The sequence below is a fragment of the Acomys minous genome, assembly GCF_964271855.1.
Source record: "Acomys minous genome assembly, chromosome: 5".
Lineage (NCBI taxonomy): Eukaryota > Metazoa > Chordata > Mammalia > Rodentia > Muridae > Acomys > Acomys minous.
The window spans coordinates 19166045-19185086 of NC_140494.1; the positions used below are offsets into that span (position 1 = coordinate 19166045).

At 40.9% G+C, this 19042-nt stretch overlaps 1 protein-coding gene across 2 annotated transcripts in view; it reads left to right on the top strand.

Annotated features, from left to right (window-relative positions):
• The window catches only part of PLXDC2 (plexin domain containing 2), a 400556-nt gene that overhangs the window by 147790 nt on the left and 233724 nt on the right, over positions 1–19042 (top strand). For both annotated transcript variants that reach the window (XM_084783674.1, XM_084783673.1), the window contains exon 2: positions 4514–4725. In XM_084783674.1, coding sequence (XP_084639800.1) covers positions 4514–4725 — 212 coding nt within the window. The remainder of the gene's footprint in view (positions 1–4513; positions 4726–19042) is intronic.

A 19042-nucleotide genomic window follows, 5' to 3' on the forward strand; every position in this document is an offset into this window, starting at 1 on the left:
CTAAAATTTTCTCTCCTTATATCCAAATGAAAGCTATTAAATAGAATTAATGTTTCTGTGAACTGAGTAGTTACAGTAGCAAGACACGTTGGAGAAAATTCTCCTTTAAGGTTTCCCATGGGTGGTCTGATGGGCACACTGTAGACAGATCACAGAGAATCTGTTGAGAGTAAGTAGAGTGTTGAATATTTCCTCCTATTGTGTGTGTTTTCACTGCAGCTGGAAAGAAAAACATCTTATTCCATAGATCCCCCCATCTTGTCTCTGAGGACTTGTTTGGTTGTCAGTTTAAAAAAATAATTTAAGGTATTCGGATGTGTCTTGAAAGCCCATGCAATGCAGATGAGCGAATGACAATATAGACAGCCCCACTCTGACTGCTGCAGTTTTCCTTCCTTCATCTCTGTAAAGGTCCATTTTAACTTACCTTATATTCTCTAAAGTCTGTTCAGAAATAGGATCAGCATCTAAGCCCATTGCATATTACATTTCTTGAATGATCTACTAACTGAATTATGAAGCAAAAGTGATGCATCTGTGTGCGAGATTGAGCATCCCTGCTTATTTATAACGTAGTCAGAAAAAAAAATCAAATTCAGTATAAGGTAGCAACCCAACAGGCTTTTACAAGTCCAGACCCTAAGCTCACAAATCATCTCATTAGAAAACTTCTCGGGCCTTCCTGAGGCCTTGTTTACTTTTTATAAATCCAATTAGAGTGAGAAAAGAATTGACTTTTCCAGTTTGCAGGAATGGATCCTAGCAAGAGCAAGCATTTGCCAGCACAGCGCGGGCTGTAGATTGGTCACTCTGTCTACAGAATGGGGCCCCTGAATGCTATAGCAATGAGTGACATATCATGTTGAACTCCACTAATAAGCACAATGAATATATGATAGTAAAGATGAATCATTTTAAAGTATAAATAGCAAAAGATTTTTTTAAATCAGAAAATATTAATAAACAAGATAAAAAAAGTGAAGCCAAGGCTGTCAATTGCCCTGACTTCACTAGCTGTGTGGTCATGTAAGCATGTTTCAGAAAAGAACCTGTGTGTGCTTTCTGCACCCCCCTCCCCATCTTGCAAAGGAGTGGATTTGATCACTAAACATATGTTTAATATATTTATCAGATTTCAACTTGAATGAGAAATATGGACATTTTCTTTTTTTTATTTTATAAATTATAATATAGCCTTAGTATTATTTCTTTTTTAAAAAGATTTTTATTAATTTATTCTTGTTACATCTCAATGGTTATCCCATTCATTGTATCCTCCCATTCTTCCCTCCCTCCCATTTTCCCCTTATTCCCCTCCCCTATGACTGTTCCTGAGGGGGATTTCCTCCCCATGTATATGCTCATAGGGTATCAAGTCTCTTCTGGGTAACCTGCTGTCCTTCCTCTGAGTGCCACCAGGTCTCCCCCTCCAGGGGACATGGTCAAATATGAGGCACCAGAGTTCATGTGAAAGTCAGACCTCACTCTCCACTCAACTCTGGAGAATGTTCTGTCCATTGGCTAGATCTGGGTAGGTTCTGAAGCTCCTTTGAATGTATTCTTTAGAGTAAGAGGAATCAGAGGAAATTATAAAGGAGATTTGATAGTGGTTAAGAAATGGAATCAATAAAAGAGCCTCTTCCACTGAGGTTCTTCCATTCTGTCTCCTTTTTCATGCCAGGATTCTGGATGAGGCTAGTGTGCCTGATATGGATTACGGGGAGATTTGTGTTAGGCTGTGCTATATGTCTCAGAAGAGAAATGGTAAATTTAATGTAAGAAAAGTGAACATAGCCCATTCAACCAAGAGCTCAGTAATATGCAACTGTATTCTCAGACACTAGGGGAGCAGAGGCAGGAGGATGGCTGAATCCCAGGCTAGACTGCACTTGACTGCAAAGCTGTACCACGTAAACTAAAACTGAAAAGGACTGAAATGAAAAGAGAGGGGATGGGATGCCGTACCTCACAATAACAGCATCTCTGTTGATCCCCAGGAAGAAGTATGGTTACCAAAGTCATCATGAGAAGGAAGGCGATGAAAGGCAGGAAAAGAGAGGGAGAAAGGGAATAGGGAAGGACAGGGGCAAACTTGGGTACAGCCTGCCACTCGCATAACTCACTGAGAAACCACCACACTACATGGGAGACAGATGGGCATCTATGAGGTTGACCTAAACTTCGTGCCGGAAGGTCTTATCTGGTTGTTAGACATTTTTATTGCTTAACTTTGCTGTAAGGCGCCTCATCTATTTTCGATAACGAGGCAGGTTATGCGAGTGAGGCAAACACATTGCTTCGTGTAACTTTGCCTAGTACCATAGCTCTCAGAGCCAGACACATCCTTGGGAAAAGATGTTTGCCTTTCCAGGTAAGCTATGCCCAATGTGACCTAATATGCAGGGTAACAAAAAACAGTGAGACTTTTATAAATTACCCTGAACTCATAACCAGCAACAGATAGAAAGAATTTCTGCCCTTGTATCTTATTTCTGCCTGGTCCTAAAACTCTTGTGCTGAAGAGAATGTCAGTACTGCATTCCTTGACTCCTTCACTGAACATTGAAGTATTATCAAACGACAGGCATCGGTCAAGTGTTGCAAAATAAATGTTTTCCAGAATGATGTCAACAGAACTAGATAGATTTCTTTTTGAATATTTAGTACATGCAGAGAGACTTGGGGGAACCTGTGAAGCCATTTAAAAACCATATGGGTCACTTTTAGTGTGCAGTTCACTGATCTAAGCACAGCCCTGCATCCTTACGGCTCCAAGATTTGGTACCCATGATGAGTTTGCTACCCAAAGTTCTTCATAGGGATCAACAGAGATGCTATTACTGTAAGGTACAGCTTCTCATAGCACTCCATCCACCAATATGTTAGAGTCTAAAATATCTTCTAGGTCTCAGTGAAACCAGAGTGCCCTGTCTTACTTGGAACGACCATCAGAAACTTTCTGAGTTGAAAGCAAGCCATGGCCGGCAACAGAGATGCTGAAAAATGGCAGTGCTGGCTATAGGGTTTAAAGTTTTGAGTGGCATAATACTCTGCATTAAGCACCTTTTTGGTTTCACAAAATGTTCTTGTATTGAGGAGAACACCACTCCCACGATTAAATCAGTGTTCTCCTGGCCCATTGTGAACCCATATCAGGCCATTTATAAAGGCTGCTGATCCCTATCTTTTGGTAATGCTTGGGTAGAAGGCTGTTCTTCTTGCTCAGAAACTGAATTTTCAATCCTTATGGTATTCCATCCCCTGCTGACCTACTGAAATGAAAGACCAGGAGTCATGATTAAATCTAATTTTCTGTCCTGTAGTGGCAGGATGAGCTGGGTCAGCAGGGCCAGTCCCTGCAGATGGCTTTAAAATACCTTTGTGATTTGATCTCCTTGCTGTCCCATCCATTTCTGTAAGTGCCTGTCAATGTCATCCTTTACCACCCTGACAAGTTCCCAAGGTGAGGACAGTGCAAATGAACAAGCACATTTGTGGTGCCTCTTGAGGATGTTGCTTATCAAATGAGTCAGGCAATGAACCAAGTCTGGCTTGTAAACTACAAAATAGGTTAGCACATTTGCAGGGAGAAAATCCCACCAAGGCTTAACCCATTCGAGCACACCACTGTCCCTTCGCTGCCTGGCCTAACTCCTGTGAAATTGACAGAAGCTCACATGTTCTTCATGCCGTTTATGTTCAAGAAGATGCCTTTCTTTCCTTCTTTAGTTTTTAACTTGCTTTCCCAGAACAGCTTTCTCTCCCTCCCTCTCCCTCCCTCCCCCTCCCCCGTGTGTGTGTGTGTGTGTGTGTGTGTGTGTGTGTGTGTGTGTGTGTGTGTGCACATGCACACATGCATAAGGAAAAATATATTTCAGTCGAGCTGTATGTTCAAGGAACCCTTGATATCACCAGAGGACACCACGGGTACATTTCATGGTGCACTTTCCAGTTATTCTGTACCTGCACATCAGTTATGCTTATGTCACTTAGAATAAAAAAGCTGGGAAAACCCAGAAAATATGATTAGTTCGTTTGAGTCATGATTGAGAGGTTATACAAATGCCCTAATGCTTGTGGGTATAGCACTATGGTGATGGGCACATGTGTGCTGACTGGCTCTTCATTTCATGGTGGACAGGAAGCAGAAAGATCAAGAAGGGGCTTGGGGATAAAGTGTAACCTCCAGGGACACAACCCAAGTCACCCTCTTACTACAGCAACTCTGTCTGCTATGGTGCCAACCGTCTGTGCACCAAGTATTCTATATATGAATCTGGGACCCATCTCATGTTTAATCCATAACCCCTCCAACTTCCACACCAAGTCTAATATGACAAGTAATTTGGTTTTACTGTGATAAGTTTCCTACTCTAATGGCCAACGGAGGTACATTTTTTTTTACTATAGTAGGATATATATATATATATATATATATATATATATATATATATATATATATATATATATGTATATGCCACACCCAGAGGTAATATACTAATTTCTCTTTCAGATTGGACATATGAGGTTACGAAGGCCTTTCCTCAGAGAGAAGAGGGGGTGGAAGTGGACTCACAAGCGTACAGCCACCGGTGGAAAAGAAATGTGGACCCCTTTAAGGCAGTAGACACAAACAGAGCCAGTGTGGGCCAGGACCTACCAGAAGCCAGAGGCTTCACCGATCTGCTGCTGGATGACGGGCAGGACAACAGCACCCAGATTGAGGTAAGGAAATAACCCAGATAATTGATATCAATTAATTGTTCCTTACCCTCTTATAAGGTGCCCAAGCTCTACCATACTTCCTCTTCCTCTGTGCCTTTTGGTATTTGATTTTAAAGGACACTTCAGTTGATTGATAAATATAGTAGCTAAGTCATTGGTTTATTCACTCATGAAATAGACAAACACAATTTAGGAGCAGTGGAGACAATCATGAAAGGACAGAGCCCTGGCTCTGTTTGGAGGGTCTGACGATAATAGCCAGATTATGTCTATCCTAGGTGGCATCTGTGAAAAGTACATAACAGTTCGGCATGCAGAAAGGGATGGTGAATTCTCTGTGGGATAATAGATAAGAATGCTAACAAAGAGGCTTGCTCAGGAATGGCTGTCTAGACAGGGTCTTGGTAAATGAAAAAGAGTTTCCTTCATTTATAAACTGTCAGTGAGACGTGAGACAAGCATTCCTGCTGAAAGGACGTACATCCACCGAGGGCGGGTGTTGGAACTACATAGTATGCTAGAGTCCTGCAGGGTTAACAAACTGTCGAGTTTTGGCTACGTCTCAGGAGTTTCCGGGGATATGGGCCTTTCGTTGCTAATGGTTCATGTTTGGGAAGATGTGATGACTGACCAGTCTTTAGTTTTAATTCATTACCTGTTTTGGTGGAGCTATGAAGTGGAGCTGAAGGGAACTGGAGAGTGGCTGAATAAATGTGACTTTGTACGGTGAATTAGAAGGAGATTTCAGGGGTATGTCAAGGCTTTGCAGGGGGTGTTAGGGTTCAATGACGTTTAGAATTTTAAATCATGAAAATAGGATCTTGACTGAAAAATAAGTCTAAAAAAATGAAACACGAACATCTTTAGGGAGAAAGCAAAGACCATCAGGATAAGAACTAGCAGGGGCTATGTGTTTGTTTTGCTATTTTTAATTTATATATTTACTTTACATTTTGATCATCGCCCCCTCCATCCTCTCCTCCCATGGCCTCCGTCTCACCCTTTCCCCCCTATCCCTACTCCCTTTTTCTTCAGAGAATAGAATGCCTCCCACCCCCGCTAACCCACCCCAGCACATCAAGTTGCATCAGGTCTGAGCTCCTCCTTTTTCATCCACTAAGGACAGGCAAGGCAGCCCCATTAGGGCAAAGTGATCAAAAGCAGGCAACAGAGTCCATGTTATAGACAGTACTCACTCAACTTACTAGCGTACCCACATGAAGATCAAACTGTCTATCAGTTACATATGTGTAGAGGGCCTGGACCTAGTGCATGAATACTCTTTGGTTGCTGTCTCCGTTTCTGTATGCCCCCCATGGGTCTAGGTTAGTTGACTCCATTGGTCTTCTTGTGGTGTTCTTGTCTCCTCCAGGTCCTTCTATCCTTCCCATCACTCCGCACTCTTCCACAAGACTCCCTGAGCTCTGCCTAATGTTTGGCTGTGGGTCCCAGCATCTGATTCCATCAGCTGCTGGGTGTAGCCTCTCAGAGGACGGTTAAGTTAGGATCCTGCCTGTAAACGTAGCAGAGCATCCTTAACTGTGTCAGGGATAGGTTCCCTCCCATGACGTGGGTTTCAGGCTTGTCCAGGCATTGGTTGGACATTTTGTCCACCAAAAACTTACCCTGCCTACAAGATGTGTGGAGGTAAAAATAGGTAAAGGGAATTTTCAGCCCCCATCTCTTATTCTTGTTAAGAATGTGAGTGAGAATTTGGTTAGCGAAGAAAGAAAAGACCACAGGTAGTCTGTGAGTAGAGGCTATTGGCCAAGAGACTGTTGGATTAACTACAAAGGGCATCTTAGGTGAACAGTTGAATAAAATTTGCATTTCCTTGTTTGGTGCTTTGCTGAAGAAGGGGGCAGAGGAAGAAACTCTCAATTCTGCATCTATTTCTGACCATGAAGGATTGTGGGACTGAGGTCAGGGCAAGGTTTTCCTTTTTGTATTGGTTGTTGTAGAGCTTGGAATGAGAGTTGGGCTGAGATAGGTGATCACCATTGTCTATTTGCAAATTTCTCAATCTGACATTTTAGATACTATTTCCTCCAAGATAACAGGCTTATAGATTCTCAGAATGCAGCAGCCCCCTTTTTACTGGGTGACACTTTCTAGTGAGCTCCTTACCTAGGAGATAATTCAGTGTCAGGAAGCAGATGCCACACCATCCTGCCAGTAGAACTGAGGCATCGGCTTGTTTCTTCATAGTCAGGAAGAATTTCCAAAATACAGACGGTTGGAGCTGCAGGTGTGAGAGGATCAATCACTGCAAAATGGCTTCTCTGTGGCCATAGCATGTATACTTTTCCCCTAGGTGTCCTCTGGCGCAGGCTTTCTGGCACCAGGCAGTGATATATCAGGCACTGGTCTAGTTTTTTTTCTGTTGCTGTGATCAACACTGGCCAAAAGAACTTGGAGCAGAGTGGGTAAGCCTTTATTTATCATGTGCTTCCACATCACAGTCCATTTTTTAGTGATGTCAGGGCAGAGACTCAAGCAGGAACCTGGAGACAGGAACTCAAGCCAAGACCATGGTAAAATGCTGCTAACTGGATCGCTTCCCTGATTTTCTCAGCTACCTTTCTTAACACAGCCAGGGCCTACTTGCCTAGGGAGACATTGCCTACTATGAGCCATGCCTTCCAAAAACCAATCAATAGCCAGGAAAACATACCCACCAGCCGGTCTTACGGGAAAAAAAAAAATCCTCAACTGAGGTTCGTTCTTCCAAGGGGACTGCAGTTTGTATCAACTTGTCAAAACTAGCCAGAAAGTGCCTTTTTTTTTTTTTAAAAAGAGCTTTCTTTGGCTCCCGCAGAGTAATCTGGTGGTTTAGCAATGATATTGGTATAGCAATGTGGAGTTGGCCACAGCAGGATCATTCCTTGAGACACCTTTTAGCTAGAGCACAGCATAAAGAAAGGACTGAACTGAAATCACCAGAGACATCCCACCCAGAAGCACGGTCCCGCAGTGAATAGGAAGCAGCATGGGTTCTTGGCACTGACTCTGTGCTCTCCTCTGGGACCTGCTCCTCCTGTTCAGGGTAAGGCATGGTAATGCTCCTCAAAGAGTAATCCCACTATAGCCCAAGGATGCCTCTTAGTGATAGGGAGCTTGCTTAGCATGACTGAGATCCTCAGTGCAACCCTAAAGCTCAACGAACACTATAAACAATGCATATACATGTGCATACTGGAGTTGCTATACTTTCTATTTTGTTGTGCATTTCTTAATTTTCTTCATGTATTGTCCCTTAATGGAGGGAGACAGCAAAAGGTCATATGTTTTGAGCTGGCAAAACAAAAAGGAAGGCACAGGAAACCATCTTCTGGAGACCTCTTTGAGATATAAGATTGGTCAGGTGCTCAATGAACATGAATTTTTATGATACTTAGCATGGCTCTGAAATTTGTGTCCCTGAGTCTCCTGGACAACCTTTTTAAAGTTTGGTTTCTTTCTTCTTTCTTCCTTTGTCTCTTTCTTTCTTTTCTTTTCTTTTTTCTTTTTTTTTCTTTTTCTTTTCTTTCTTTTTTTTTTTTTTTAAGATTTTAGTTTAGTGTTTACTGACTATTTTTCCATTTATTATTAAAGAATCTGGGGTTCAAGCCCAGAGCTGCTACTCTCTTCCAAAGCCTGGCCCTTCCAAGTTCATCTCACTTCCTCTGGTAAAAGGCAAGACAAAGGCACTGGTGTCATGCAATGACTCTGCACAGGTGGACCCCAAATACTCATGTGACAATCTTGTTAGCACCACCTCTCCATCTTTCTGGAAGGAATCTTGTCTTTGAGCTGCAGGGTGCATGGGTACTAGATGTCTTCCTCTTGAGATGTGTTGATTGTGATATGTTTCTGGGATCTGATTAACATGATTAGACATCTGTAATAGCTGGTTCCACTACTAGACACTGCTTCAGAAAAAAAAAATCTACATCTGAAAACTTTCTTTGAAATTTTAGCATTTGCTAATCCTTGACATATATCTTTGTACAATGTCACATCTCTCTTGGGAGGAAGACTTGATGCATGATTGCTTATATGATAATATGAAAGAGGGAAACAGATGTTTGCAGAATGTCTGCTCTTTAGCTGGGACTTGTGACAAGATGTTTCTTATCTTTTAGATACAAACCTTTTGTTTATAAAAACATGTACTATGAAATTCTTAGGTATGTTTTTTTTTCTTTCACCCCTCCTAAGTCAATACCAGAGAGCTAAAGTTGGTCCAGGAACATAGACTCTAGTGGTGGCTGTTATAATTATATGCCAGTGAGATAAAAAAAACAAAACAAAACATTTTCCTTGCTTTATCTTGTATGTTTTTCTCAATTTTTTATATTGTCAAGACTTTATCTTCCAAAAGAATAAAAGCATAAGAAAATAAGAGCATGTTAATGATTTTTGGCACAAATGGCTCTGAGATAATGGGAACTGGTTATTCTCTCATCTTGGTGACAGTATTTTTCTGGGTGTACAAAAGGACAGATAAATTCAGTGCTCTAGTTAGAACTTTACCATTTAGAATTTTGTTGTTTTTTCTTCTGTCTTAGTTTTAGTCTTTCTATAAAGGTAGAGAGATGTCAGATCCAGTGCACTGCCTGTTGTATAAGCAGGGACTGTTGCTGGAGCATGTTGGTTTCTGGAAGTTTTTCTTTCTGTATGCCATGTAACCACGGAGAGACATGGACCTCTAGACTCTGATTCTTAGTTTGGTACTCAACACATGAAATCAGAAAGCTGCCTATTAACTGTGCTATTTTCTTTAATAATGTTAGGGATATTAAATACTACAGGATATTTCCAGGGTAAGTTAGAGTCTATCCACCATTATTAGTCTTGCTTGAACAAACTTCAGAGAATATGGTAGCTCTGAGAACACAAGGCCAGTGAAGATGGACAAGACACATGTCTCCACCTGGAAGCAGAAGCTGACTCCACTTCCTTTTCCAGCATGGAGCCCTTACAGCAAAAGTAACATCCGTGAGAGTGGGTCAGACCTTCCCAGTGTCTCCTGAGAAACTCTGAGTATTCCATACAGCTCACTTTCAACAGCCTGTTCCTGATAGATGGATAGAGCTGTCACCTAACAGTTCCTTATTTTGGAAGTGTGGGAGAGATGACTGCAGCTGGGGGACATTTGGGGGACATGGTAGAAACTTAGTGCAATGGAAACTCTCTGGAATCTACAGGGGTTACCCTAGCAAAGTAAGTGGGGATATTGAGCCTGAACTGGCCATCTTCTCTATCCAGACAGGGCTTCCAGCAAAAGGATTGGGGACACCATACTCAGCCACAAAACCTTAAACCTACAATTTGTCCTGAATACACGATGTTCTGGGGTAAAGGTGGCTCAGAATTGGTTGCAGGGGTGAGGGGGGCTGGGGAGGCAACCAATAACTGGTCCAACTTAAGACCACAAGAGGGAGCACATGCTTGACACTGCTTGCGTGGCCTGGAACCAAAAGCTGGATAGCCCAGAGACATAGGATAAAACCAAACATGAATGGAAAAAAAAATAGTCAATGATTTTTTAAATGATATTCTGCTATACAAGAGCCTAGCATAATCATCATCAGAGAGGCCTCATCTAGCAACTGACAGGAGCAGAGGTAGAGACCCAAAGCCAAGTATTTGGCACAGCTCATGTAATCCCAAATGCAGCTGAGAGAGGAAGGGTTGTAGGAGCTAGAGTGTTGAGGAAACCACAAGAACACAGCCGTAGAGTAACCAGGCCTCAGAGGAGCTCACAGAGACTGAAACAAAAATCAGTGAGCTTGTATAGATCTGATCTGACCTAGGTCCCCGGAATATATATTATGGTTGTGTAGCTTGGTGTTCTTGTGGGAGTCCTATCAGTGGGAACAGGGGCTGTTTCTGATTCTTTTGCCTGCTTTCAGAACCCTTTTCCTCTTACTGGGTTGCCTAGTCCAGTCTTCATATGAGGTATGTGCCTAGTCTTATTGTGACTTGTTATGTCATCTTTGGTGGACACGCCTGGGAGGTCTGTTCTTTTCTGAAGGGAAACAGAGGAGATGTTGATCTAAGGGACAGGAAAGGTTGGGGTCTGGATGTAATATATGAGAAAAGAAGAAAATAATTAATTAAAAAATAAAATAGATGTCAATTTCAGGTTCCTTTTGGGACACACCAAACCAAATGAATGATGTTCAGTCGCATGCCTTCTTGAGAAATCGTATATTCACTCTCTTGGTGCAGGAGAGTGTTTGTGAAAAGGACAGTAGACTTTTTTTTCCTTGACTCCAAAGTCCCGGGATGACCTGAAAATGGAAGATCTTAAAATAGGTCCTGAGCTTCCTGAGGAAAGTACTTCCTGCCTAAACTGTTTTCTAACTGTGCTGCCTATCAACTACTCCTGAGCAGGGATCTAGGTCCTCACCGTGCCTGGCCCTTGGTTGGTGCATCAATCTCTAGAGCGCCCCGCCCCCCCTGCCTGGATTTATTGGATCCATTGGTCTCTTTATAGAGTTCTTGTCCCGTCTAGATCTTTCTATGCCCCCTTCCCCCAACTCTTCCATAAGACTCCCTGAGCTCTGCCCCAAAGTTTGGCTGTGGGTCCCAGCATCTGCTTCAGTACCCAACTGGGTGGGGTTTTTCAGAGGACCTCTACGGTAGGCTCCCTTCCTGTTCCTCCTCTTCAGTCACTTCTGTTGTCTATTCTATTTGCCCTTCTGAATGAGAATTAAGCTTTCTGCTTGGGTCCACCTTGTTAGCTTCTTTAGGTATGTGTATTGTAGTGTGGTTTTCCTGTCCCTAATCTTCAGGGAAATGCAAACCAAAATGACTCTGAGATTCCACTTTACACCCATCAGAATGGCTATGATCAAAACTCAAGTGACAGCACATGCTGGCAAGGATGTGAAGAAGAAAGGGGAACACTTCCCCTTGCTGATGGGAGTACAATCTTGTACAACCACTTTGGAAATCAATCTCGCACTTTCCCAGAAAACTGGGAATAGTTCTACCTCAAGCTACACCACTCTTGGGCATATACCCAAATGATGCTCCACCATACAACAAGGACATTTGCTCAACTGTCTTCATAGCTGCCTTATTCATAATAGTCAGAATCTGGAGACAATCTACATGTCTCTCAACCAAAGAATGGATAAAGAAATTTGCAGGCAAATAGATGGAACTAGAAAAGATCATCCTGAGTGAGGGAAGCCAGACCCAGAAAGACAAGCATGGAATATACTCACTTATGAGCAAGTATTGCAAGGACTGAACTAATGCCATGGTCTGTATGATTTGTAACCAGTGCCATGCTCTGTGTGTTCTGTGAGAACTTTTTCTCTAGGTGACCCTGCGTTCTGGGAGTAACCATGTAAACTGTAAACTGCATCAGCCAGCAGTGTCCAGGAACTCCACACTAGTGATTAGGTATAATCAGCTCCCAATGTTCCTCTGAGATTTAAAACAAAACAAAACAAAACAAACAACAACAACAACAACAACAACAAAAAAAACCTTCCCCTCTAAGCTCAGCCTCCATCCAGCCCGCCTAAAGGTCCGTACTCTGTGACCCACAACTTCCCCTTGTGATCCAGCCTCCACCCACCGCTTAAAGGTCGACATTCCTGTGACCCACAACCCCTGCTTATGTTTTTTTTTTCCTTTTATAAACCCATTGCCCCTGAAGCTCTGCACCACTCTCTTATCCTATTGCCTCAGGAAAGATTGTGGTCTGAGCTCGAGCCCTGTGTCTGTTGCATCAGTATAGAGGCCTGGTGGTCTTTCTGGGGATCTCATGATCTGGGTACTACAATATTAGCCACATAATACAGGATAACCACACAACAATGCACAGATCCTTTGCATTTCAAAGAAGTCCCCAAGTGATGCAGCTGAGGCTAGGCAGAGGCCATACTTTGAGTTGCAAAGCAAGTTTTGGCTCTATGTGCTCTGGATAGTCACATTCATTGCCTACCAATGGTATACCTCAAGGAGTCCTCCTGCTGGGATACTGTTAAAAGCTACAAATGTGGCCAGCAGCAGTTATATCACCCGTGTACAACTCAGACTCTATGACTGAGAAAAGTACCATGCAGAATTATGGGTAAGAATATGTGCTATGCTCATGTACAAATGGAGAGCAACAGGTTTTGTTTAAACATCCATTTGATCTTCTGTCATGGCACATTCCCGATCTTATCACAAACTGTCAATTACTATACTTTAAACATCACTGTATCTACTGCTGTCGTAAAACACCATGGCACAATGTAACTTGGGGGGAATCTGTCACTGAGGGAAGTCAGGGCAGAAAGGCAAGCAGTGCAGGAACTTGGATGTAGGAACTTGGATGTAGGAACTTGCAGCACACTGCCTGTCTTTCTCTCCCATAGCTTGCTCAACCTGCTTTCTTACACCACATGCCCATGTCCGGGCCCTTTTATGTCAATCATTAATCAAGAAAATTCCTACAGACTTACCTACTGGTCAATCGGATGGTGGCATTTTCTCAAAAGAGGGTCTCTCCGTCTCTCCCCAAAGACTCAAGCTTGTGTTGTTAACCAAAAGCTAAGCAGCACAATTACTTATTAGTTATTTATGCACATTAAATTATTGTTTGGATTGTTATATATTTTGCCCTTTGCAACCAGATTATCTCTTTGATATGGAAGGAGTCGCTTGCAAAAGCTTAATCTGAAAATTGAGATGATTGCTTTTTATGAAAAAAAAAAGGCTAATTTTGTCATTTAAAATTGTTATAATGCTTAATTGACATACAAAGTAATTGGTGAATTTCAATTTGGTATTTGCACATATAGTCTGTTTTAAACCCTTTCTCTGGCTTTTGGCACTCTAGCTTAGATCCTTTTGTCCTTTAACTTTCACCACATGATTCTACTTTCTTTTCCCACCTTCCTTAAAGCCTTTTTTTTTCTTTCTCTCTCATGCTTCCCCTGTGATTCCATGACCTATGACTGCAATAATACTGCACCTACACACATTTGTTTGTCTTTATAGGCTTACCTCTTGTAATGATTTCCAGATCAATGCACTTTTTGAAGAAGCTATACTTTAATCTTTAGGGATGAATAAATTGAATTGTATATCATTTTGATTAGCAAGCATTTGAATGGCATTTGCAATAGAGAGCACAATAGAGAGCAACTTATCTGAACCAGATGGCACATACCTGCAGAAGCAGTAGCTGAGGCTGAATCAGGACGATTGTGGGTGCAGTGGTCAGCCTGAGCTACGCCGTGGGGCTGTCTTTGGAGGTACAACAAAATAGAGTGTCAACAATGTGCAGAACTTTACCCTACATCTGTTCCCTAGCTATTTACTGTTTAGTGAAATCAGACAAGACCACATTTCCATTTACGAAGAATTGATACGTGGATATATACATGTTTTGTAAAGAAAAGAAACAGTTGATATCAAATGGTGCTCCTCTAGTTTTTTATGAGTGTGAAAGGTTGCTGGAGATTATATTTAGTGTAACATTTCTGTGTCAAAGGGGCTGTCACTTCTAGACCTTTCACCACATAAGGGAAGAATCAGAAATCTGAGATTAGGGACTAATGCCCTGGACTAGAAGTTCCTGATGAGATCATTCTCATTATTTAGTATGAAAAGAGAATGTGATAGAATTTTCCTGAGTGGTACGGGATTGACATAGGAATGCTCTGTGCGATGTCCATATAACTAATTTCAGGATATTGCTGGAGATGGTTGACTAAATATATTTTTCTTTGTACTTGTAGAATGCAACAATCTCATATACACTGAAAACTAATTCTAGTTTAAAAATAAATGATAAAATAGCTTTCTCAATGATTTTACAATGTGTATGTGTTGGTCCAAAGACTATGTCTATGCTATTACATGAAGCAAACTCCATTATTAGACTGAGGCATCACAGAGATAATCCAGTTAGTCTTTATGGAACACTTTGAAGGGCAGATATGGATCTTTTCCCATTTTTTTGTTGCAATAAGTAGCTGACATGTCAAGCTAAGAATAATCTATAATTGAGCTAGATATATGATACCCTATTTTAATCCTCATTATCTTTTCAGAGGATGAGCAATAATTGCAGATATCATCTCTGACTGATTTACTATTTTCAGTGTGTTTTTTCCTGCGAAGTAAAAGTCCTCATCAATATTCTAAAAAGAAAATGAATAGAATCCAATCAGAAGTTTACATATTTCTTCTCCATCACCAAAACAGACGAAACTGAATCAGATCTTATTGTCACTTAATGTATGGTCTCTGGCAATATGCAGTAGAAGAAATGAGGCTAATTTACAACCCACAATAGGCAAGCAAATTTCAGCCTGGTACAAACAACTCTTACAAGAAAGAATGGCAGTTTTTAAGCTTGACTTTAAATGCCAAGTCAGGGCCAGAGGATTCGACAAAATTTTGATTAAAGGAGAGTCATTTGAATTCATGACTGAACATCTAGCTTTGAAAGTCAGATGGTTACCATTACCCATCAATGGGTGCTGCATGATTTTTCAACAATTGGTTGGAATATAAAAGATGCCACGTCCTGGAGAGTAGTAAGGCCCTGTAACTACATCTGGTGACCTGAGGTGGTAACCTTGGCCAGGGGTGATTTGGGTGTCTACCAAATGCTGTGAGTGAGATGTAAGCTCTGTTACAGTGGTTCTCAATCTTCCCAATGCTGCAACCTTTTAATGCAGTTCCTCATGTTATAGTGACTCCCTACCATAAAATTATTTTCACTGCTACTTTAACTATAATTTTGCTACTGTTCTGAATCATAATGTAAATATCTGCTTTCGAATGGCCTTAGGTGACCGCTGTGAAAAGGTTTTTGACCCCCAAATGTGGTAGTGACACACAGGTTTCTTCTCATATATGGGCTGTAAAAAGCATGGGAGAGAAGAGCTGGAGAGATGTCTTTAAAATTGAGAGCACTTACTGCTCTTCCAGAGGATCTGGATTGGTTCCGACTGAGCACATGTCAGCTAACAACCATCTGTAACATCAACTCTAGGGGTCTAGCGCCGTCTTCTGGCTTCCATGTACACTGCACGCATGGTACACTGCACACATATGCAGGCAGACACTAATACACATAAAGAAATGAATTTACACACACACACACACATATGTTCTTATATGTGTAGAGAGCTAGGAGTGGTAGCGTATAGCTTTAATTCCAGTATTTAGAAGGCAGAGGCAGGCATATCTTCTGGATTCCAGGCCAGCCAGAGATCCATAGTGATACTGTCTTAAAAATAAATAAATAAATAAATAAATAAATAAATAAAGGAAGGAAGGAAGAAGGAAGAAATACAATAGTAAGAGATATACATTTAATATACTGTAATTTAAAATCTCTAAATTACACAAATTTGTGTTAATAAACTTGTTAAGAAATGATATAAAATATGTTCTGCTAAGTTTCACCGTGTTTCTCATTATCTGTCTTTTCCAAAACTCACGTGACTGTCAAGGGTCTCTCTACAAAGATAGTATGCCTCCGTCTAGCCATAGTCATTGTTTTGAATATTTCACGCAGTAACTAGTTCAGCTGCAGCGTTGTTCTGAGTAGCGAGGCTTCAACTCTCCTGGGTCCAAGAAGGGCCGGTAACATTTAGGATGAAAAGGTTACTGGTTTTCTTGTTACAATTCCCAGAAAGAAAATTTTGCCTTCCATGTCCTTAGGATACATGGGGGTCTGAATCTATCTTGAACTAGAAGAATTGATGTGTCTAGCCTTTGGGGACTTTTGTTTTGTCCCATTCCATATGGTATTTCAAGCCTGACCTGTTAAATTGAAACAATAATTTGGAATCCATTGTACTGAGCTGAATGAATGGATTAAACCTGACTAAAGCAACTTCTCTTTTCTAAGTTCTTCCTAAGCTTCCTGTAAGCTCCTGAATTTATGTAACAGAAACCTAAGGAGCCAAGCTTCAGAAATACCAATATTCAGAAACACCAAAAGACGAAGATGATCTTTTTAATCTTGTGTACCTACCTATGATCCTCCCTTATTATTTGGGATTCACAATGAAGATCCCACTGCATCAAAAAGAATTTGATTACTTTACAAAATAAAATGAAAAAAATTAAATTAAGAATATCAGTTAGTTCTATCTTTGCAGAAAATTTTCAAGTACTTCCAAATCTAAAATGGTTTCATCTCATACAGAGATTTTTTTTTTTTACCTAAAAACAGTAGTGACTCATTTAGGAATTTAATGTGTTATAGTATAGAAAAACTTGTAAATTTATAGAAAAACTTGTAAATTTCAAAGATGGATATAATGACTTAGTTCTCAAGTTTTTATTTGATAAAACCTAGGTCAAAATCTCTTTATTCTTATATTATAGTGTTTGGACAGTGTTCATTATTTAATTTCAAATGTTTACTGCTGTTATTTAAAAATAGCATAGAATATAGATAATTTAGAGTTGTCATCCTGTGAAAATGTTTATAAGGAACATTAGCAATCCTTCCAAAGAATAAAAACAATTAACTTGTCTCTTGAAAATAATGATCCGCATTAAGCAACAGACATGGAGTGTCATTGCTCTCCTTCTTAAATGTCATTTTAATAAAGAAAGATTTGTGTCTGTCAACTAATCAAATGCTTCTTGGTTATTTTTAAACTCAATTTTTTTAAATCAAAACAGCAACTGGTCCCATTTGAATAGGACAACTACAAGTCAACATTGTAGAACCAACTTACCGAATAAATAGAAAAATATGCCAGACCAAAGCAATGTGCAATAATGAGTGATAGTGGATACAAATCTTTTACAAGTAGGCAAGCTTTTCATACAGATCTTTGCATATTCACTGGCTCACCAAAGCTCTTTGAAATTTAGTATTTTCCATCATAAGCCAAAGGCAAAAGAATACTGCATTGAAAAGCTGCCCTAATGCCCTCTAACAGTTGCCTTCAAAGAAGTTGATGGTGGAAGGCTTCATAGAGCACCCGTTGTTCAGTCTCTATTCTCTGAGGATTTAACTAGAGCTAAAATTAGTTTGCCACAATGGACAAAACGTTATTTTGCCTCCATTAATGGGGTTCGAGTGATCAAAGAAAATTGACAATGTATTAGATATGTACTGTTCCGCAGCATTGCTGGCCAGGTATCATTTTCTAAAGTTCTTAGAGCTTAGGGGTGGTATGTCCTGTGCCTCACATGTTCAAGGCTTTATGTCCAATATTGAGCATGTGGGTGCACACACACACAGACAAACACACACACACACACACAGAAAGTGAGAGGGAAGGGGCAGGAAAAGTGAGAATGACATGAAGAAAAAACTGACAGATTTTTTTAATTTATATTTTTATTTGCTTTACAAAACAATATGATATGTTCTGCACACACAACTATCTGCATAGAGCCCTGAGAACACTGCCTTGCCTCTTGGCTTGAGCAATCAGCCTTGGCTTCGGCTCGGCTTTACATCTTTTGTTTGTAAGTTCACTGCTTTTACCCTCTTTGCTTTGTTACTCTCTGTTGGCTTTTTTTGGAAGCCACAGATTGAGATAGTACAAAATGCAATGCCTAAAGAAAGAGGAAGTGGGCACCACAATGGAAGACTGGGAGAAAACAGAGGAGCACTTCACGGAATCTTCATGCCACTGGGGACAAGAAACCGGGCGCCACCAAAGTGACTCTTAAGCTACCTGACCTGGGTGCTAACTGAGGTTTCTTAGTTACAAGCCAGCATCCCAGTGCTTGTAGATGGACAGGGGGATGTTTGAGTACCAAAGTAGAGGAGCAAGAATGAGTCTCCTCAAAACACTAGACCCTCTCATTGCTGGGTAGCCACTTTAGAGCATTATCTGTGGCTCCCAGATTCCCTGAAAAGAGCGAAGGATTTCTTGCTCTCCATTTTTGAATGGAGAATGTATCTATGTAGTTTCCAGATTTGGAAAAAAAAAAAGGTGAAGGGAAGATTTTTATTGTAGATATGAGAGGGAGAACAGGCAGAGGTATCTGAAACACTCCAAAGCAGAGAAAGATGTAAATTCAATATGGTCAGCAGACTGAACATGGACAAGGTAGAGGGGGGCGGGGAGAGAGAGAGAGAGAGAGAGAGAGAGAGAGAGAGAGAGAGAGAGAGAGAGAGAGAGAGAGAGAGAGAAGTTCGGTAGGTAAGGAGCTACAGGTATACCTGGGACTGGATTGAGTTGGGGTAAATATGATCAAAACACATTCTATGAAGTGCTGAGAGAATAAATAAAACTATTACGTTTAAAATATCTATGGGTAATCAGTTTTGGGTTGGTCACTCCTTTTCTGGCCACACAGACTTCTTGGCAACCAAGTTATATAGTTCATA